The sequence below is a fragment of the Drosophila busckii genome, chromosome 2R, assembly GCF_011750605.1.
Source record: "Drosophila busckii strain San Diego stock center, stock number 13000-0081.31 chromosome 2R, ASM1175060v1, whole genome shotgun sequence".
NCBI classification, from domain to species: Eukaryota; Metazoa; Arthropoda; class Insecta; order Diptera; family Drosophilidae; genus Drosophila; species Drosophila busckii.
The window spans coordinates 18,865,272-18,886,778 of NC_046605.1; the positions used below are offsets into that span (position 1 = coordinate 18,865,272).

General features: G+C 43.5%; 4 protein-coding genes across 7 annotated transcripts; 2 read left to right on the forward strand and 2 right to left on the reverse strand.

Annotated features, from left to right (window-relative positions):
* The first annotated feature begins 912 nt into the window (after positions 1 to 912).
* On the forward strand, positions 913 to 16,792 carry LOC108596113 (acetyl-CoA carboxylase). Of its 3 annotated transcripts, none has more exons than XM_017981538.1 (12): positions 913 to 931; positions 5,958 to 6,259; positions 6,317 to 6,441; positions 7,733 to 8,099; positions 9,516 to 9,804; positions 9,862 to 13,595; positions 13,655 to 13,957; positions 14,027 to 14,197; positions 14,253 to 14,681; positions 14,744 to 15,613; positions 15,675 to 16,157; positions 16,221 to 16,792. In XM_017981538.1, exons 1-12 carry the CDS (start codon positions 928 to 930, stop codon positions 16,353 to 16,355), a joined length of 7,212 nt encoding a protein of 2,403 aa, XP_017837027.1. In that variant the 5' UTR covers positions 913 to 927; the 3' UTR covers positions 16,356 to 16,792. The 3 variants fall into 3 exon arrangements, with proteins under 3 accessions (XP_017837027.1, XP_017837028.1, XP_017837029.1); XM_017981539.1 differs by lacking the exon at positions 913 to 931 and adding an exon at positions 2,728 to 2,821; XM_017981540.2 differs by lacking the exons at positions 913 to 931; positions 5,958 to 6,259; positions 6,317 to 6,441 and adding an exon at positions 7,096 to 7,367.
* LOC108596116 (nucleoporin seh1) lies at positions 964 to 2,354 on the reverse strand. Its single transcript, XM_017981544.1, has 4 exons — positions 2,184 to 2,354; positions 1,686 to 2,123; positions 1,419 to 1,627; positions 964 to 1,362 (listed from the first exon to the last, which is right to left on the reverse strand). The coding sequence occupies exons 1-4, from the start codon at positions 2,292 to 2,294 to the stop codon at positions 1,056 to 1,058; spliced, it is 1,065 nt and encodes a 354-aa protein (XP_017837033.1). The 5' UTR covers positions 2,295 to 2,354; the 3' UTR covers positions 964 to 1,055.
* Positions 16,793 to 16,851: 59 nt separating the features above from the next.
* Positions 16,852 to 18,301, reverse strand: LOC108596114 (COP9 signalosome complex subunit 4). Its single transcript, XM_017981542.1, has 2 exons — positions 17,618 to 18,301; positions 16,852 to 17,555 (listed from the first exon to the last, which is right to left on the reverse strand). The coding sequence occupies exons 1-2, from the start codon at positions 18,176 to 18,178 to the stop codon at positions 16,905 to 16,907; spliced, it is 1,212 nt and encodes a 403-aa protein (XP_017837031.1). The 5' UTR covers positions 18,179 to 18,301; the 3' UTR covers positions 16,852 to 16,904.
* A 338-nt stretch (positions 18,302 to 18,639) lies between these two features.
* LOC108595199 (breast cancer type 2 susceptibility protein homolog) lies at positions 18,640 to 21,413 on the forward strand. 2 transcript variants are annotated; one of them, XM_017980387.1, is made up of 4 exons: positions 18,640 to 19,482; positions 19,537 to 20,421; positions 20,480 to 20,938; positions 21,000 to 21,187. In XM_017980387.1, exons 1-4 carry the CDS (start codon positions 18,684 to 18,686, stop codon positions 21,092 to 21,094), a joined length of 2,238 nt encoding a protein of 745 aa, XP_017835876.1. In that variant the 5' UTR covers positions 18,640 to 18,683; the 3' UTR covers positions 21,095 to 21,187. The 2 variants fall into 2 exon arrangements, with proteins under 2 accessions (XP_017835876.1, XP_017835875.1); XM_017980386.1 differs by having other exon boundaries at positions 20,480 to 21,413.
* The last annotated feature ends 94 nt before the right edge of the window (positions 21,414 to 21,507 follow it).

Consider the following 21,507-nt stretch of genomic DNA (forward strand, 5'->3'; position numbering starts at 1 on the left):
AATGGTTAAATTTTATTGCGGTCTGCGAGTCAATTAAGTGGAATATTATGTGATAGTTTCAATGGATTTTCGTTGTAATTTCCATACGACTAAAGTTCAACAGCTGCTGTCAATATTATCATATGCATATGTGTCACAAAAACACACCAAAAATATATAAAATTTATTGAATTCAATTATGTATTGTGTCAGTTTATATGGAGCATGAACTAAACGCGTCACTGACTCCATTTGTGCATATGCATAAACGCTTTATTTTTTGCCACAACAAACAAACAAGGATTACGAGGGAATAAATGCCATTAACACACTTGACATTTGAATTGCGATCAAGTGGCGTAATATCCTTTCTATTTGATTATTATTTCTATTATTAGAATACATCACTGCACTAGCTAAAATTAAAATTTAGTACTAACTATTGAGCTCAAAAGGTTTGAACCAAAACAAATTTATGAGCTAATCAAATGGAATGCATTTTTGAATTGCAACATAAAACTAATAAATAACATTTTGGTATGCTACTCGTATTAAAAATCGGACAATTAATCACAAAACTGTAAAAATTGAAGCTCGATTTTAAATTGTTGTCATCAGTTCAAAAAACCGTTTCGATTACTTAACAGTTTCTGTTGTTGGGTCTGTTAACATTTGCTGTTGTTTCATGTGTTTTGGAACCAGTATTGTTTTGATTTTGTTTGTTATTTATTTTAATGCCGAAAATTCATATTGAACAAATGTCAGTTGATTGTAAAAAGTTTGCCTATTAATTATTAAATGAACGGAACATTTGCCACACATGGCAGCCACGGTGTGATGTAAGAGCACATTTTTTAAGAGTGAGATGCGAGTTATTGCCGGCTGTTATCAATGTGGGCCAGAAGGGTGCTCCCCTGCCTGCAAATGGCGGCAAGTCATATAAACAGAATGTGTAAGCAAAACAAAAACAAAATCGAGTTCTCCACTTAAATTGTATGTATTCATTTTCAACTTAACATGGGTAACAATCTTTTTTTCTTTGTAAACAAACACAAACGTACACACACAGAGAATCGTTAATGCCAAGGCACCTGGTTGCCTATGGAACCCTTCTTGTAGAACTTGGCTGTAGCTGAGGCAGTTGTGGCCATTGTGGGCGTGGGCGGAGTAGGCTCATAAGTAGGGCCGCCGCCTTCCGCTTTTAAGACAGCAGCGCATTTCCATTGTCTGGCGTAATTCATGCGCCAAATGCGCACGCAGCCATCGTCGCCGGTGGAGATGAGCATGGTGGCGAGCATGTTCCAACAAACGCGCCAGACAGGGCAATTGTGTTCGCTGAACTTGAGTGTTTGCAGCTCCAGCTTCGCATTGCCCGTAGAGTCACTAAAATAATATATTTCAAATATAAGAGTCAACTATAAAAATGAGGCAGAACTCACGTAACGCCGCGTATATTAACTATATACAGATCCTTGCTGGCCACGGCTAGCATATGAAACGTCCGCCCTGCATTGGGTGCAAACGCTACATCAGTCACAGGATCAGTTATATCATTAACTGTCTCCATTTTGACACATTTGCGCGCATTCTCGTAGTAGGCAAAAAGAAATACCTTGCCAGTAGGTGTGGCAGCTTCATCGCTACCCGCCTGCAGACATTGAAAGTTTTTAATCAATTGTTCATACTTTGAATTCTAAGATATTCACCGCTAGCAGCTGGGGCACCATATAGGTTGATGTATTCCAAGACAAACAGCTAAGCGACAACTTGTTGGCTATATCATGCTGCACAGGCCACTGTGATAAATTCATTATGTCGGGCGCTTCATAGATGCGAATTATGCCATCCGCTGAAGCGGTGGCCAGCAGCAGTCCGAGATATTTTGGCGCAAATTCCAAATCTGTTACGCTAGTGCGCGAGTCCACCAGTGTAGTTCGACGCACCCATCTTCGTGTGTAGGCATTGCTGTTGGACACTTTCTCGCCCAGCACTTCCTCCCAAACGGATGCAGTGCGATCAAAGGAGCATGTGGCTATTACTTGACCAAATTCAGGATTTGCCCATGTGACTCGCCATATGGAGCCGGAGTGCGCCTTCCAACTGCTTGTGACATTAAACTTGCCATGGTCGTCCTCATCCCAAATCTGTTAAGCTCAACACCATTAAATATGCGCCTTTTGTGAAATTCTTACACGCTTTGTTACCTTTACTGTTTGATCACTGGAACAGGTGGCCATGCGGCGACCGTAATAATCGAACACCACATCATGTATGACATCCTTGTGATCTGCTATTATGGGTTCCACATCAAACATTCTATTTTATTTCTTTGTTTTTCTTTAGCAAGTTATATGTAAATACAAACAATAACGCGTCGCTTTGCGGCTTTATTATATTTTGCATGTAAACTAACAGTCTGTTAAACCGCTGTTTCGCGCTGTAAACACTACGTCGTTTTGCAACACTTGTTGCAACAAGCTAGAGTGCTTGGATCTCTCGCTCTGACTTCTGTTGCTGTACTGCTTGCACGGTTCTGGATAATATGTGCTTGAACTTGAACGGTCACCCTTATCACCGCTTATCGTTATCGTTGTTTTTACCTTACGCGTACATAAATAATAAATAAACTTTATAAACAATTGCAAAATATGTGCATTTAAACACTAACAGCGCGCAACTGGCTGAATATTTAAACCGCGGTCGGCAAGTCGTCGTGTCCTGAAATCCAATTCAAAATAAAAAAGTTCTTGAAGAAGAAAATCTCAATTGGACATCTGTGAGCCCAGAAAAAGCACAATTGCTAATAAAAAGAAACGTACAAAGCGCAATACGATGGAGAAAAGTAAGTCAATGGCCAGACTAGTGCGATAATCTAAGCACCTGACAAACAATTAACGACCGTTTAATGACTTTTCATACATAAGTATGCGCATATGTAAATACACGCATTAGTTTCTCGTGCAGGTTATTGACATGCAAAGGCAAGAACTTGCATAAATAAACATTATGACAGTGATTTAGTGAATAAGTATGTGAATTAATTTGTTTTTAATTGAATGCATTGTAAATGCTTGGCAGCAGCAGCATAATTTATACAATATGATTTTATTCTTCTCTTCGTGCTTTCTTTTTTCTCTCTGCCATCGGAGCACTCGCCTGACCTTGATTTCTATTGGACTCGCATATCGCGCGATGTCCGCATGACGTTACTTTTGTGTAAAAGTATGTGTGTATGTGGGCATGTGTTACCGAGATTCGGTGGAACAGTTTCGGGTGGCGTTGTGGGTGGTTTCAAAATGAGTTCCCTGTAAATAGGCCACAGCGTGCCGGCTTCAATTACTTAACAGTAAAGCTTACTGACTTTTGTGTGTGTAATTAAAGCTGCAAAGCTTGTTGTTGTGACGTCATGTTTACACGCCACTGATGATAAGGATGTGTATGTATGTAAATGTTTATGTTTTTAAATACTGAGCGTCGCCACGCGTCGAACATGAATAATTTGTGCAGAGCAGACGCTGAAAAAGTTTCCGCCTGCACTGATAAGCACAGTGGTACTGAATGAACAATAAGCCGGCATAGGTATATTAATAATAGAAATTTTGATTTTTATTGCTCACGAAAGTCGTAAGATGTTAGCTTATCAACGCAGAATTTCTTTTTGATGACTTTTAAAAAACCTCTGCTAGGTTTTGAAAATAGATGCGCGCGCGTTATTTGCGTGTGATGCTCAATTTGATTATATTACACATACATATACACGCGCACAGAAATGCCAATCACACGCTAATCAAAAAGTTTATTTATGTAGTTTTTTTTTGTCAAGTAATTTTTATAATCAGTTTTGAGCTGCTGACGTGCAGGCTTAAGTGCAATTTTAATTTGTTGCTGTTGTGTAGTTGTTATAGTAACGGCAGTTTCCTTGAGTGCATTAACAATGTCAAGCTATTAAGATTAAAACTTAAAGGTGCAAAAGCAACAACCAAAACAGCCTTGACATTGAATATAGAGTACCAGCAAAAAGAGCAAGAGAGCTAAGCGCACAAGAGAGCTTTTACAGATGCTTATCGATTCGTTTTGTGTTTGCTTGTTATGCGCCCACAAAAAAGCATAAAGAACCGTTAAGAGTCCGCACTAAGAAAGCGGTCAACAAATAGTGTAAATAAATAAATAAATCGCCGTCGATTGCAGCATTTTATGTTCAGTCAGCAGAGCACGTTGTTGCGACGCGGCCGTAGCCGATGCCTCGACCCGCAAAGCCCTCTGAGTAAATTACCATACAAGCACAACAACCTGCACACACACACATGCAGACAACAAAAGCTTTACGCACATATACAAACAAGTGTGTGTGAGTGTATTTGTACACCTGCTGCCGACGCAGACATTTGGGCAAGCATAAGTAGTTGTTAATGGTAGAGAGAGAGAAAGAGAGGCCGACAGCAGCAGCGCTGCTGACAGCGACGCTGACAGTGGACAGTGGGTTCACAGCAGGCAACGACAGTGTGCGCTTGATGGAGATGGAAGCATTCGCATTCCAAACGTCGGTTAAACTAGCAGCAATTTAGCAATCGTGCTCAACTTGTTGCTTTTCGTTGCGTGGCGCGCGCACTCTTAAGCTTTAATCCAGAATCCCTCAAATTGTGTTACACAAATGCAATTAATTAATAACAATTGCCTCAACAACTAAAGCAAGCGTGGTAAAAATTGAATAAACAAAGCGAACTAACAACAACCTGATCTACAACTGTGTGCACACTATCAAAAACGCTTAACAATCTATTTTTTGTGATTCTTACCTTGATAAGCCAAGTGGGTGATTAAATTCGATAAAAATAGCACAGCCTATTATGTTCTAGTTTGTAAAATATATTTAGCAAGCATATAAAGCTTAGAATATGGTAAAAAATATGGTAAAAAAAAACCAATAACTCACCTCTAGCTCAAAAATTATGAATTATGTAAGCGAAGCGCTCGCCGCTTCAGTTACACCTTTGGGCTACACGTAACACCCTGTTGCACACCCTGTAGCACCCTGGCACACTTACATATTTGTAATGCTTAAATCGTTGACCTCTTCGATATGCAAAGCCAATTTGCATGCCCACAAAGCTACCTATGGATTTTATTTTCACGTCTATTTTATTTAAACTTTTAATGCGTAGTACAGTAAATCCACTAAAAAATAATCTTTGTTAGATGTTTGTATACAAACTACTTACGAAAGGTCAAGTCTTGTTAAGAAAGTACGTCAGAAAAGTTTAATTAACTTGATTTATTGATAAACATGCACTTCAAAAATTCCGTGTAACAAAGTTACTTGCAAATTGGAAAATTGATTAAATCTGTTATATAAACTAGGTACTTTGATATTTCAAGGTGAAAGCAACGTAAGCAATTTATATATATATATATATATTTATATATATATAAATACTCGACAAGAGTATCAAGAGTTCGCTTTGCTAATTAAAGTGTATTTAAAAATTATATACATATGTTTAACTAACTAAAAAACTAGTTTATACTATATGTATATGCATTGTAGGCTAAAGACTTGCTCGAACTTGAAAATATATATACAAACATGAAAATATATGTATGCATGGCTGTGTCTGAACCTTTGTGAACTTTGCTTGAACTGCTGACACACAATTTTGATTATACGCTTAGTCTTATTAACTAATCGCTAATATATATTATTTGTAGCTTTAATACGTACAATTTAGCAAATGTTTATCACGCTGTTAGGCACTCTAGGCTTAATTATATTCCTATTAAGCTTTGGTCGTGCACGCGGCAACAAAAGACATTGCAATAAAAATAAAAACAATAACAACAGCGACAGCCACAACCGCACTAACACTAGTAAGAGTCTTTAAAGCATTTGTTTTTTGTTTGTATTAACATACCACCATTTGATTAAGTTATGGCATAATATGTATTACTAATGCTGCTGCTTCTTCCTTTCCGTTTTATAGACAACTCCAGCGTTATTGCAGCTACGGCAACAACATCATCTTCGCTCAGTACAGCAGCAACAAAAAGTGGCACAAAGCCGGCGAGCATAAAGAAAGTGAAATTCTCGAACGAGAGTTTGAAGACCGAGGTGGATGGTCTCTGTGAGCAGTTGAAGGATAACTCGCTCGACTATAATATTAACAACAATAACAATAATATTGATAAGCAGCACAACAACAAAATGAGCGAAGCGCAAACAACAGCGAATACAGCCGAAACAGCTGATGCCACGCCCACAGATGCTGATCGCCCCAGTTTTCTGGTATGTGAATAATAACAGTTTAGCATGCAATAGGTAATGCAAATTATTCAAACACAGGTGGGTGACGAAATCGATGAGAAGGCCGCCATTGAGGCAGGCGAAGCCGGCGATGAGTTTCCGCAGAAAATGCAAAGCGATATCCGTCAAAATGGCGACATCTCGGAGCGACGCAAACGTCTTAGGTTAGTAATACAAACGCCGAAAACAATGTGGCACGCCAAACAAATCGCGCGAGTTTAGCAGAAAGAGACAGCAACATGCAAATAGAAAACAAAACACAAGCAAAGCAAGTTAAACAAAAAAGCTCTCACAGTGAGTGAGTAAGAGCGTGAGAGTGAGTGAGTGAGAGAGAGAGATTTGGAATCAGGTGTTTGTTAGATTCTTGTTTCATTCATAACAACAAACCAAGCCAAATGCCGCTGTCTCAACACAGTTCAACTTGACAACTAAAAAGGAGAGTAAGCGCTTAAGAGAGCCACCAGCAAAAGAGAGTGAGAGTTGCAATGAGAGCACAGAGCGCTGAGCAAACATGGCGTATGCATAATATCCAACTTCTCTATGTGCGCTGCGTTTAGTTTTGAAGCAACTCTCGTGCCCGTCGGTCTGCGCAGCTTTTTTCTTGCATTTTGAGGCGTTGCGTGTGATTTTTTGTATAGTTTGTTTTATTGTCGCTGGAACCGTGGGCATTAGTTGTTAATTTATTGCATTTACAACAACAACAACAAAATAAAAGAAAAACAGTGAAAGTGTAGCGTGTGTGCCAAGCCAAGCCAAAAGAGAATATAACTTGGCTATTAGAATAGTTGTGATTTAGTAATTGAATGCTCTTAGCCCTTATTGCATTAGTTAAAATGCTAAAGCGTCGCGCCAGCAAACGTTTTGTTCTTGTTGAGTCTGGTGAGGAGACTGCCACAACGACAAATTCCACGGGCAGTGCGCCAATGGTTATACCCAATATTGTGGCCATAGAGCTTACCAACAATAATGATAGCCATAGTGATGATATGGCCCACAACAATGATAACAACAACAACAACAATGACAGCGAGACTAATAATACGTCAGCGCTAACGCTGCTTAGCGTACAAACGCCCGCCGCAACCTTAAAGTAAATAGCTCATCAATATTTAGAAACTATTGCGCATAATTATTTATATAGTAGTCAAGCATTTACAAATGCAAAATGCGTCCTTCAAGCCATAAACGAAAGAGTGACAGAGAAAGAGCGAGCGTGAGTGTGTCGAAGTAAACAAAGTAAAAGCTTTACAACAACAACAACAACAGCAAGTTGTAAAATGCGAAACCGGTTTGCCGAAATGCCTTAAAAATTTGTAGCTACGCTTGTTGCTGTTGCTGCTGCTTCTTCTTCTTCGGCCACTGTACACTTGCCACTAACATTGACCCACAGCGTTAATTGCGCTACACTCTGCTACATGAATCATTTTATTGACTTGCTCATTATTATTTCTGCAGGCCCAGCATGTCGCGTGGCACTGGCCTTGGACAGGATCGCAATCAGGATCGCGATTTTCACATTGCCACCACGGAGGAGTTTGTGAAACGCTTTGGCGGCACACGCGTCATCAATCGCGTGCTGATTGCCAACAATGGCATTGCGGCAGTCAAGTGCATGCGCTCCATACGCCGCTGGTCCTATGAAATGTTCAAGAACGAGCGTGCGGTGCGTTTTGTCGTCATGGTCACGCCCGAGGATCTGAAGGCCAATGCGGAGTACATCAAAATGGCGGATCATTATGTGCCCGTGCCCGGTGGCTCCAACAACAACAACTACGCCAATGTTGAGCTCATTGTGGATATTGCACTTCGCACTCAAGTGCAGGTAAGCGACGACGACGACTACTCCGCCTTCTCTCTCTCAGACTGCTCATTACACACTTCACAACAATCCGTTGCTGTTGTTGTTGTTCCTATAAGTTTTGCTTTTTAACCAGAGATCATACGATTTTTGTTTGCACGTGCGCTTCACACACAGAGCCCCAAGCACCAAGCCCCAAGAGAGTCGCGCTCAAAACATTCGATTTTAATTCCGCATAAAAAGCCTTAAATGCTCTTTCTATAGCTACATTTGTCTGTCTCTCTTTCTATCTGTCTGTGTTGAGGTGTGTACTTGCTTGTTTGGCCTAGCGGCTGCTTGACTTTGACGTAGCTACAAAACTCAATCAATTTCTTTTTTTAAGAATTCAATATTTTACAAAAAATAAATTATTCCAAGCTTAAACCACAACTGTCACTTTAGGAATCTGTAATTTAATTAATTTGATTTAATCTTCTGACTTATATGAGTATTATATGAGCATGGAATTTGTTATTCTCAAGCTCAGTTAGAAACTTTCCAAATGTATTATATACAGATAATTATTGCACTCCCTTCACTACATTCTAAATTTTTCTGTCTTGCATTAGTTTCAAAGTTGCAATGCCTCTAAAAAAAACAGTAAACAAAAAACTTATCTTAGCTCTAGATAAACTCAGCTATAAAAATTGTATCTACATATTCTAAGTATTTTAATCAGCTTATTGTTGTGAGACCCAGCGGTATTTTTGCGACTAGCCAAATTAAATTAAGCGTAATCCTCAAAGTTTATACTCAAACCAAAAGTTTCCCCAATTACAAAAATATATCTCAATGTTTTGCTCGTTTCGTTTTTTAAAATGGGAAGACCCCTTTTGTTGTTCCGAAAGGATATGAAAAATATTGTGTATTGATTTTAATTTTTTTCTGTATTGACTCACCTCAAATTTACAATATTTACAAACAATTTCAATATGCTATGTAAGCAATTGCTAAGTGGTTTTTTTTTTAGGATAAATAACATGTTATTGACTAATTGAAAAAACCTTGCAAGTTGCAAAAACATGTATACCCTATTCTCTCTTTTTATTCTCTAATTTAATTAAGCGCATAATATTATCATTATTAATAACCTTAATACGGTACAGTTATCATTCATATAAACCGACTTTATAGCTGCTACTTTGTACTCACAATGATAACATTTTAGTATTTGATTAACTTGTGTCTATTTTGAAAAATATGGAGCTATTATATTTTTGTATGCACATTATATTTCTTATAAGCGTCTCTAAAAATTTAAAAACAAACCGCAGCAGTTTAGCTGCTTTTTTATCACAAATTTTTCTGACGCACCAATAATTGATTTTCTTCGCTGACGTCATCGTTGCTTTCATGCGTGCATGTACTTAATTTTTTATTGGTGCTTTTGTTGCCTTACAGGCCGTGTGGGCTGGCTGGGGTCATGCCTCGGAGAATCCCAAGTTGCCGGAGCTGTTGCATAAGGAGGGACTTGTGTTCTTGGGTCCACCCGAGCGCGCCATGTGGGCACTGGGTGACAAGGTGGCCAGCTCCATTGTGGCCCAGACAGCGGAAATACCAACGCTGCCCTGGTCCGGCTCCGATCTGAAGGCGCAATATAGCGGCAAGAAGATCAAAATCTCCAGTGAGCTCTTTGCACGCGGCTGTGTCAACAATGTGGAGCAGGGCTTGGCCGCCGTAGCCAAGATTGGTAAGCATAGATAATTGAATTGCTATAGATTATGCTTAAGACTTATTTTGTTGGCAGGTTTTCCGGTCATGATCAAGGCGTCGGAGGGCGGCGGCGGCAAGGGCATACGTCGCGTGGACACTCCGGAGGAGTTCCCAGCGCTGTTTCGTCAGGTGCAGGCGGAGGTGCCCGGTTCGCCCATATTCGTCATGAAGCTGGCAAGTGGTGCTCGCCACTTGGAGGTGCAACTGCTGGCGGATCAGTATGGCAATGCCATAAGCTTGTTCGGACGTGATTGCTCCATACAGCGCAGACATCAAAAGATCATTGAGGAGGCGCCTGCCATTGTGGCACACCCAGAGGTGTTCGAGGATATGGAGAAGGCGGCAGTGCGTCTGGCCAAGATGGTGGGCTATGTCAGCGCCGGCACTGTGGAGTATCTGTACGATCAGGAGGGGCGCTACTTCTTCTTGGAGCTGAATCCGCGTCTGCAGGTGGAGCATCCCTGCACGGAAATGGTTGCCGATGTCAATCTGCCCGCCTGTCAGCTGCAAATCGGAATGGGCATACCGCTTTATCGCCTGAAGGATATACGTTTGCTATATGGCGAGTCGCCTTGGGGCTCATCCATCATAGACTTTGAGACGCCAGCGAATAAGCCACGCCCCTCTGGCCATGTCATTGCCGCACGCATTACTTCCGAGAATCCGGACGAGGGCTTCAAGCCCAGCTCCGGCACCGTGCAGGAGCTGAACTTCCGCTCGAGTAAAAATGTCTGGGGCTACTTCAGTGTGGCTGCTTCTGGCGGCCTGCATGAGTTTGCCGACTCGCAGTTCGGACATTGCTTCTCCTGGGGCGAGAATCGTCAGCAGGCACGCGAGAATCTGGTCATAGCGCTCAAGGAGTTGTCCATACGTGGGGACTTCCGCACCACGGTGGAGTATCTGATAACGCTGCTGGAGACGAATCGTTTCCTGGACAACAGCATAGACACTGCCTGGCTGGATGCGCTCATAGCCGAGCGCGTGCAGTCCGAGAAGCCGGATATACTGCTGGGCGTCATGTGCGGCTCGCTGCACATAGCGGATCGGCAAATAACCGAAGCATTCTCCAGCTTCCAAACGTCGCTGGAAAAGGGACAAATCCAAGCGGCCAATACGCTGAGCAATGTGGTGGATGTGGAGTTGATAAACGGTGGCATTAGGTACAAGGTGCAGGCAGCCAAGTCGGGACACAACTCGTACTTTCTGCTGATGAATAATTCCTTTAAAGAAATCGAGGTGCACCGCTTGTCCGATGGCGGTTTGCTCATATCGCTGGAGGGCGCTTCGTATACAACTTATATGAAGGAGGAGGTGGATCGCTATCGCATTGTCATTGGCAATCAGACGTGTGTGTTTGAAAAGGAGAATGATCCTTCACTGCTGCGCAGTCCGTCCGCGGGCAAGCTGATCAACATGCTGGTTGAGGACGGCGCGCATGTGAACAAGGGACAAGCGTTTGCTGAAATTGAAGTGATGAAAATGGTGATGACACTCACATCCCAAGAGGCGGGCACTGTAACCTTTGTACGACGTCCAGGCGCTGTGCTGGATCCAGGCACGCTGCTGGGCCACTTGGAGCTCGATGATCCCTCGCTAGTAACCAAAGCGCAGCCATGCAAAAGTCAATTCGCGCAGCCAGAGAATGCGCCGGTGCCGGAGAAACTTAATCGCGTGCACAACACGTACAAGAGCATACTGGAGAACACGCTGTCGGGCTACTGTCTGCCCGAGCCGTACAATGCGCAGCGACTGCGCGACATCATTGAGAAGTTCATGCAGAGTCTGCGCGATCCTTCGCTGCCGCTGCTGGAACTGCAGGAAGTCATTGCTTCTATCTCAGGACGCATACCCATCTCCGTGGAGAAGAAAATACGTAAGCTAATGACGCTCTATGAGCGCAACATCACCAGCGTGCTGGCGCAGTTCCCCTCCCAGCAGATTGCCAGCGTCATCGATAGCCACGCGGCCACGCTCCAAAAGCGTGCGGATCGGGATGTCTTCTTCCTGACCACGCAGAGCATCGTGCAGCTGGTGCAGCGCTATCGCAATGGCATACGTGGACGCATGAAGGCGGCCGTGCATGAGCTGCTCAGGCAGTACTATGACGTGGAGTCGCAGTTCCAGCATGGCCACTACGACAAGTGCGTGGGTTTGGTGCGTGAGCACAACAAGGATGACATGTTGACTGTGGTCAACACCATTTTCTCGCACTCGCAGGTGGCCAAGAAGAACTTGCTGGTCACACTGCTCATCGATCATCTGTGGGCCAACGAGCCAGGCCTCACCGATGAGCTGGCCAACACCTTGAGCGAACTCACTTCGCTTAATCGCGCAGAACATTCGCGCGTGGCGCTGCGTTCGCGTCAAGTGCTGATTGCTGCTCATCAGCCCGCCTATGAGCTGCGTCACAATCAAATGGAGTCCATCTTCCTGTCGGCCGTTGATATGTATGGCCACGATTTTCATCCAGAGAATCTGCAGCGTTTGATTCTATCCGAGACTTCCATCTTCGATATTCTGCACGATTTCTTCTATCACTCCAATCGCGCCGTTTGCAATGCCGCCTTGGAGGTTTATGTGCGTCGCGCTTACACTTCCTATGAGCTCACCTGTCTGCAGCACTTGGAGCTCTCTGGCGGTCTGCCCTTGGTGCACTTTCAGTTCCTGCTGCCCACGGCGCATCCCAATCGCTTGTTCTCGCGCATGAGCTCGCCGGAGGGCTTGGTTACGGCCGCCGCCGAGTGCATGGGACACTCGTTTGTGCGCACTGGCGCCATCGCTGCCTTTGACTCGTTCGAGCATTTCGAAATGTACTCCGATGAAATTCTGGATCTGCTGGAGGACTTTGTTTCGCCCGCTTTGGTGAGCGCCAAAGTGCTGGAGGCAGTGGAGGCAGCGGACTCCATTTCGGACAGTCGCCACAGCACTTCCATAAATGTCTCGCTCTCTGATCCCGTGACACGCGCCAATGCAGCCGAGGAGGCCAAGTCCACGGAGCCCATACACATTGTTAGCGTTGCAGTGCGTGAGACTGGCGAGCTGGATGACGTGCAAATGTCGCAGATCTTTGGCAGCTATTGCCGCGAGCATAACGAGGAGCTGTTCCAGCGGCGCATACGACGCATCACGTTCGCTGCGCTGAAGAAGCGTCAGTTCCCCAAGTTCTTTACGTATCGCGCACGTGACAAGTTCGAGGAGGATCGCATTTATCGCCACTTAGAGCCTGCATCCGCTTTTCATTTGGAGCTCAATCGCATGAAGACGTATGATCTGGAGGCGCTGCCTACTGCCAATCAGAAGATGCATTTGTATTTGGGCAAGGCGAAGGTGTCCAAGGGTCAGGAGGTTACCGACTATCGCTTCTTCATACGCTCCATTATACGTCACTCGGACTTGATCACCAAAGAGGCTTCGTTTGAGTATCTGCAAAATGAGGGCGAGCGCGTGCTGCTGGAGGCCATGGATGAGCTGGAGGTCGCCTTCTCGCATCCGCATGCCAAGCGCACCGATTGTAATCACATATTCCTGAACTTTGTGCCCACGGTCATTATGGATCCCGCCAAGATAGAGGAGTCAGTCACCAAGATGATTATGCGCTATGGTCCACGCTTGTGGAAGTTGCGCGTGTTGCAGGCGGAGCTCAAGATGGTTATTCGCCAATCGCCGCAGTCGCCCACGCAGGCCGTGCGTCTTTGCATAGCAAACGATTCCGGCTACTTCCTCGACATTTCCATGTACACGGAGCAGACCGAACCAGAAACGGGCATTGTAAGTGGCAACACTCCTGCATCTGATGATTGAAACTAATGACTGCTCTTTGTTTTCAGATCAAATTTAAGGCTTATGGCGATAAGCAGGGCTCGCTGCATGGCCATCCCATCTCCACGCCCTACATGACCAAGGACTTTTTGCAGCAAAAGCGCTTCCAGGCGCAGTCCAATGGCACCACCTATGTGTATGATGTGCCCGACATGTTCCGCCAGATGACCGAACGCCACTGGAAGGAATTCTCCAAGGCGCGTCCCACTGTCGATATACGCATACCCGATAAAATTTTACTGGAATGCAAAGAGCTGGTGCTGGAAGGCGACACGCTGATGGAGGTGCAGCGTCTACCGGGCGAGAATAACGTAAGCAACCAATACGAGCAACCAATCTTTTTCCACATTCCATTATTAATCCCTGCTTTGTTTTTATAGTGCGGCATGGTGGCCTGGCGTATAACGCTGGCCACGCCGGAGTATCCTGCTGGTCGTGAGATCATTGTCATTGCCAATGACTTGACCTACTTGATAGGCTCGTTTGGCATACAGGAAGATGTGCTTTTTGCCAAGGCTTCACAGCTGGCGCGTGAACTCAAAGTGCCCAGAGTAAGTGACGCTAATCCGCGCTAGCAAACAACCACTAATCTCTCGCTTGCTTTAGATCTACATCTCTGTCAACAGCGGAGCGCGCATTGGTCTCGCCGAGGAGGTCAAGAGCATGTTCCGCATAGCATGGGAGGATGCTGAGGAGCCCGACAAGGGATTCAAGTATCTGTATCTCAGCACGGAGGATTATGCCAAGGTGGCCAACTTGAACTCAGTGCGTGCCATACTCATTGAGGACGAGGGCGAGCAGCGCTACAAGATTACCGATATCATAGGCAAGGACGATGGCCTGGGCGTGGAGAATCTGCGATATGCCGGTCTCATTGCTGGTGAAACATCGCAGGCGTATGAGGAGATTGTTACCATAGCCATGGTCACGTGCCGCACCATTGGCATTGGCTCGTATGTGGTTCGTCTGGGCCAGCGGGTCATCCAGATTGACAACTCGCATATTATACTCACGGGCTATGCGGCGCTCAATAAGGTAAGTCTCCCTAATTGTCTTAACACATAGCTTTTGCTCACCTATAGCTTTGTTTCTTTTAGCTTTTGGGTCGCAAGGTTTACGCCTCGAACAATCAGCTGGGTGGCGTGCAGATTATGTACAACAATGGCGTTACGCACAAAACGGAGGCTATCGATCTGGATGGTGTCTATACCATATTGGATTGGCTCTCATACATTCCCGCCTACATTGGCTGCGATTTGCCAATTATTCTGCCCAGCGATCGCATTGATCGTCCCGTTGACTTTATGCCCACCAAGTCGCCCTATGATCCGCGTTGCATGCTTGCCGGTCGTGTGAATCCTGCCAATAGCAACGACTGGGAGAATGGCTTCTTCGATCGTGACTCTTGGAGTGAGATTATGGCGCCTTGGGCCAAGACTGTGGTAACTGGACGCGCACGCTTGGGTGGCGTGCCCGTGGGTGTCATAGCCGTGGAAACACGCACAGTGGAAGTGGAAATGCCCGCTGATCCCGCCAATTTGGATTCAGAAGCCAAGACGCTGCAGCAGGCGGGTCAGGTGTGGTATCCGGATTCCTCTTACAAGACCGCACAAGCTATTAAGGACTTTGGCCGCGAGGAGCTGCCGCTGATAATCTTTGCCAATTGGCGTGGCTTCTCGGGCGGCATGAAGGATATGTATGAGCAAATTGTTAAGTTTGGCGCATATATTGTCGATGGTCTGCGGGAATATAAAAAGCCTGTGCTGATTTATCTGCCGCCCAATGCGGAGCTGCGAGGTGGCGCCTGGGCAGTGCTGGATTCGCTCATCAATCCACGTTATATGGAAACCTATGCGGATCCAGAGGCACGCGGCGGTGTACTGGAGCCCGAGGGCATTGTAGAGATTAAGTACAAAGAGAAAGACCTCATCAAGACCATACACAGACTGGATGCCACCACAATAGCGGTAAATATATATGCAATATTATGTATTAATGCCAATTATATTCATATTTTTGTTTTGTTAGTTGCAACGCGAGCACGACGAGGCTGTTGCTGCTGGCGACAAGGTCAAGATTGCAGCGCTGGATGAGAAGATCAAGGCTCGCCTTGCTATCTTGATGCATGTCTATCATACGGTTGCGGTGCACTTTGCGGATCTGCATGATACGCCGGAGCGCATGCTGGAGAAGGAATGCATTAGCGAGATTGTGGCATGGCGTGATTCGCGTCGCTGGCTCTACTGGCGCCTGCGTCGTCTGCTGCTTGAGGATGCCTATATCAAAAAGATATTGCGTGCGCAGGATAATCTATCGGTGGGCCAGGCCAAGCAGATGCTGCGCCGCTGGTTGGTGGAGGATAAGGGCGCCACCGAAGCATATTTGTGGGACAAGAATGAGGAGATGGTTAATTGGTATCACGAGCAGCACAATGTCGAGTCTATTGTATCCAGAAATGTGAATGCCGTGAGACGCGATGCCATTATCTCCACAATATCAAAAATGCTCGAGGTATATTTTTACAAATGTTCTATTTTTTGTTATAGTTTTATTTATGGCTATGTCAATTTGCAGGACTGCCCTGATGTGGCGCTGGACGCTGTGGTGGGTCTCTGCCAGGGCCTGACGCCCGTTAATCGCGGCGTCGTGGTGCGCACACTTGCCCAAATGCAGCTAAACGAGGAGACCTCATCGAATACACAAGCATGACTCTACGCAAAGTTCTAAGTTTAAATGGGTTTGGCTTATTGAATTTGGTGTAGAGCTCAGTAAGAGAATTGTTTAGTCTGTGCTTTTGTTAAAACATTTTTGTACAAAAAATTTTACAAGCAAGCACATTTTTTGCATTTTATTTAGTTGAATTTTTTTTAATTATAATTAGAATGTTAAATTAAAAATAGTTGCTATGTTGGGTTTTCTTTATGGAGAGTCAACTTTTGGATTTGAAGGCGTGGCGGCATACTGTGTATTTTTTGAAAATTTTAAACTAAACTATATATGCTATAACTTCTGAATTTGTATTGTATACAAAAAAAAACCTAAACTTTCCGTTAGCCTGTTAAGATTAAAAAAACCAAGAGATTTTTTTGTGAATTCTATGACTCCGAATATTGTGAATATACGATGTACATGTTTCATAAAAAAACTGTTATAAAAATGTATGCATTGTGTGTGTTTTGTTTATCCATGGGATTTATTACATTTTGTTTTCATTTCTTTTTTCATTTTTTAAATTTACATGCTGCTGAGAATTTGAGTTCAGTTCTGGTTATCCATCCATTCAGGCTCGGCCACACTGATTTTCTCAATAATAGAATTCACTTGGTAGCAAAGCGATTGTATCTGGCGATCCCACTGTGGCAACAGTTCTCTATTTTCAAAATGCACTATACCAGAGATCTGATCAATGTGGCCATTCATGCGACCCTCTGTTATCATCTGTGAGGCAATCTTTTCCGCTTTGGTGGGCGGTATGTCCAACAGAGCGCCCAACTCCTCAAAGGTAATATTGTTGTACAGTTTACTGGCAGATAGTAAATTATGCTCGAACACAGCGCGATCAAGTATGGAGGAACCGTCCGGCGTGGCGGCCTTTTGGTGATCCTGCAACAGTGCTTCAAACTCCTGCAGCTCGGAGCGTCGAATAATGCGCTCCAAGTACATTTTCTCCAGTATGCCATAGGCGGGTAGGTGCTGACAGCGCTCATCTTTGAAAAGCGTAGCCAGCATACGTGAACGCTGCTGTCCGGCTGAGGCCAAAACTGTGCAGATAAGCGCCTTCTTCAACGCAGTCATGCGCTCCACCTGATCTACAATTTTGCGGTAGGACAGTTCGTTGTAGCGTTGGGCAGCTTCAATAAATTTGCGGCGATAGTCAAGCACACGCGCGTAGCAGACTTTATATAGCACCTATGAATTGCATCAAATGATATAAGCGGATTGGCTTAATATTGACATCAGTTTCCACTTACCTGCAGCTCTTCGGAGCTTGTTTCGGCCTGCAGCAGTGAAGCGCGGTTGATAAACAGCTCAGCCTGCACAGAATCATTATCCTCCAGGTATAGGCGCGCTATTTTCAGATAAGTTCCCAGCTTGCACTCAACTGAGTACTGTTTCTGGCCAGTTTCCAGAGGTATACCAACAAGCACAGTGGCCGCATCACGCCATTGCTGATTACGCTCATAAATGTTGGCCAAGTGGAAACGTATGCCTGCCACTTGCTCCTCAAAGGATATAACACGTGGATGCACCTTTTCCAGCGTGAAGTGGGACAGCTGCTTGGACATATCATCGGGCAGTTTGCTCAGCTCCACGCCCACATCGTTAAGTATCTGGCGCGCTATTACCAGACTGACATGCTCATTAACAATGGCTTCCACGAACAGCTTCAGCGTATCTATCAGTTCCGGACCGGTGTTTGATAGCACACTCTTCAATAGCTGGCGGTACTTGTCCGCCTGGTCTTTGTGTGTGCCAATAAAGTTGGTCAAGCCCATTAGCTGGGTGCGCAGCATCGCTGTAGTTATGCCCATTGCTCTAATTTCAACTACAAACCGTGCGTATTGCTTCACTACGCTAAATACAACTTTAAGTTGTTGAAATCAGAGTTTTTGAGAACCTTCTAAAACAAATTGTTTGATATCAATAAGTCTGGACGATAACAGATAGCTTAAGTTCGATGACGCTGAGTGCGGTATTTTTGTGCTTCAAATGGAGCTACCAAAATATTATGTTTATAATTTCTTAAAATCAAAATGATAAAGTATATATCCTTATTTTATTGAAAATTACTGAATGTTGTTGAAATATGGCGTTAAAAACAGTATGGAATATTTCAAATTGTATTAAAATATCAACGTAAAAAATAAAATAATATTAATACTTAATCTGGCCAAAAATAAATATCACGATAAATACACATTTTTTTAAGTATCGATATATTGTTATTTTAGTATATTTTTCAGAGCCCTACTTTTTATTTGGTCACACTGACTATCATACGTTTAATAACAACGTAAATAATGGACTGGGCTTAAAATGGATGAATTGGATGATTGCAGCATAAGTTCTAGTCCAACCTTGGCAAAGGCAGCTGGCTGCTATACTCGGTCCCAACGGCTGCAACAGCGCAACAAGAATAAAAGCCATAATGTGCCAGCTCAACCGGAGGGAGACATCAATCTTGAGCTGAGCATATATGAAGCGGATAGATTGGACTGTTTGCGCGCACAGCAGGAGCCAGCACGAGAGCGTCTTGTACCTGCCTCGCAAAATTTTATATCACTGCAGTCGCTGCTTGCAGATGACAAGCTGCCAGAGGATGAGATAGAGCATGTGGCATCTGGTGAACTGGAACAGGTGCCAAAGAGCATTGTGGACCAAATATCACAGGACTTCTGCTCACTTGAGGAGGAGGAGTTACCGCAGTTTAAGTATCCTTGGTTTCGATTCAGTCACATAAAAATCAAAACCTATGCTCGTAAAAGAAAGATATCGCCGGAAAAGCAAGAAATTACTGATGAGGACGATAGAGTTAGCTGCTCCTCAGAACTATCTGTACAGGAAGACCATACTGCAGACGTACCCACTACAAGCCACTTCGCCTTTGACTCCAATGTGTCACAAAAGATTTGTGAGAATCTTCTTAACCTGAGTGCCTTTTTTAGTCAAAATAATGCCAATACCAGTATTGATCTGCCGGCAAATGTAGAACTGCCAGCAGTAACAATTGAGTCAAGGGAGAATGATAGCGATGATTTAAGCGACAATACTTATAATATTGGTAACACGGAGCTCTGCAGACTTGTTGATATAGAATGTAGCAATCAAACTGAAGGTATGTATAGGCTTATAGTTGTTATCAATTTTTTAATGCTTTCATTATTTCTAGCAAGAGCTGAACTTACTCTTTTTAGGGAGAGTACACAAACCCCAACAGCTAAGATTATTAACGATGTTCAATTGGAGAATGATATAAAGCTTTTTGAAGCTGAAAAGGAAAACCATAATGTAAATTTACCTCGTGCAATAGTTCCAGAAAGCTGCAAAGAAATAAAACCAGAGAGAGACGGGGACAACAAACCTGTATTCTCTGATAGCGATCCGCTCAATGGAATAGTTCTTAGTCAGTGGCCTCTGGATGACCTCGAATCAAACGCAAATCAGACGGATGTTGACAGTTGCATAAAAATCGAGCTTGAGCTTGATGAGAATCAGTTGGATATGATATTTGATGAATGGGAACCCTTAGATTCAATAGATACAGCAACGGCTGCAGAGCCTGTTCAATTTCGAACAGCATCCAACAAATGCATCGAGATCTCAGAAGAGCAACAACAACAAGCAGTCAGGTTAATGTTAGATTTAGAAGCAAGTGCAACGCAGATTTTCAAAGAAACAAGCGAAAATCTTGAATTTCGAACTGCATCAAATAAGGTTGTGGTATTGTCGCAGGCAGTACAAAAGAAAGCTGCAATATTAATGGCCGACTTGGAGCTGGGAGCTGATCCCGCATATGTACAAGAAACTGTACATGATGATTGGAATATGTTTCGCACAGCTTCGAACAAAACTATTAAGTTAACGGAGGAGATGAAAAAATCAGCAAATAATCTCTTAGCTGATTTGGAATATAATAACCTAGAGCAGCCTTTAGCAGCTTGTGAGCCTGTATTAGTAAAAGATATTCCGCTGAGTGGAAGTAAAGTGAATGCATCTGTGCAGATTGAATTAGAGCCTGCCAAGCTGGAAATGGAGGCTGTCAATAAACCGAATGGTTCGTATTAAATACTTTGATCAGTTGAAATGTTTGAAATATTTAATGTTTTTTTCAGAATCTTGCAAAAATTCTTCTATCTCCGAGGTAAAAAAAACTCTATTAACTGAAGAGTTTAACACTACTTCTGCCCGAGGTAAGGAGGATAATTGCTTAATAACAGCAACGCCTAAACAGCGTAAGGTACACTTATTAAGACACTCTTCGTATGAGACACCAAAATGTCCACAAGAAACATCGTCTTCCTTGTTGAGTCTACTGTCAACAAAATCACCTTTGCAACAAGAAGCAAAACAATCTTTAGTTATGCGTCGCAATGTTCTATCGATGTATAAGCGTAGGAGGTTGGAGAGACACTCAGACGACTCTAATTTAAGATCTAAGGACGCAGAAACGCCCCTAAGTCAACGTTGCCTATTACTGGCAGATACGATGACTACACCTGTGGCTATTAAAACATCGCCGCGCAAACTCCTAAGAGATCGCAGTTGTTCCCAGGATTCGCCACGCATTCAACGTAAGCCTTTGACAAGTCGACTCACAGCAGAAGCTTTATCTCCCTTTGCACCATCTACCAGCACGCCCATGCCGCATAGAAATTCAAATATTGTGGATGATAACAGCATATTCAGCACTTCAATGGATGAGATTGGTAGTCAACACAAGCGTTTAAGAAAACGTGTAAGCGAAGATGCACTGTCTCCTATTTACGCGCCAACTAATAAGACGCGTCGCTTAGGCTTAAGTCGCACGCGCAACAAATGATATATAGAATTTTGGTTTTTTTTTTTTTTGTTTTGAAAACTCGTTAAATGTAAATTTTGTACACTTACAGCACTGTCTGGCTAAACCAATTTTGATGTCGTTTATTTATATGCGTTACACAATACTACCAAATGTGTGTCATACTCAGTGCTGACAGAATTTCCTGTTAAGAATAGGCTAGATTTAGAAATAAAATAGGCTATAAAGCTAAGTACATGCTAATATAAACACGCAACAAAATTGACCAATCTCTTACAAGTTTTTCTCAATCTAAAACATTTACTTATTTGTTAAAGAAAAAGTAAGACTTTCATTTATGGC

Bases quoted from the DNA above. Each gene is read 5' to 3' on its own strand.
- LOC108596116 (XM_017981544.1), bottom strand. From the start codon at position 2,294: ATGTTTGATGTGGAACCCATAATAGCAGATCACAAGGATGTCATACAT. The intron at 1,628-1,685 runs GTGAATATCTTA...CAATGTCTGCAG, and splicing joins TGGTGCCCCAGCTGCTAGCG to GCGGGTAGCGATGAAGCTGC. The intron at 1,363-1,418 runs GTGAGTTCTGCC...ATATTATTTTAG, and splicing joins GTTAATATACGCGGCGTTAC to TGACTCTACGGGCAATGCGA.
- LOC108596114 (XM_017981542.1), bottom strand. From the start codon at position 18,178: ATGGGCATAACTACAGCGATGCTGCGCACCCAGCTAATGGGCTTGACC. The intron at 17,556-17,617 runs GTAAGTGGAAAC...TGCAATTCATAG, and splicing joins CAAGCTCCGAAGAGCTGCAG to GTGCTATATAAAGTCTGCTA.
- LOC108596113 (XM_017981539.1), top strand. The intron at 14,198-14,252 runs GTAAGTGACGCT...CGCTTGCTTTAG, and splicing joins GTGAACTCAAAGTGCCCAGA to ATCTACATCTCTGTCAACAG. The intron at 15,614-15,674 runs GTAAATATATAT...TTGTTTTGTTAG, and splicing joins TGGATGCCACCACAATAGCG to TTGCAACGCGAGCACGACGA.
- LOC108595199 (XM_017980386.1), top strand. From the start codon at position 18,684: ATGGATGAATTGGATGATTGCAGCATAAGTTCTAGTCCAACCTTGGCA. The intron at 19,483-19,536 runs GTATGTATAGGC...CATTATTTCTAG, and splicing joins ATGTAGCAATCAAACTGAAG to CAAGAGCTGAACTTACTCTT. The intron at 20,422-20,479 runs GTTCGTATTAAA...TGTTTTTTTCAG, and splicing joins GGCTGTCAATAAACCGAATG to AATCTTGCAAAAATTCTTCT.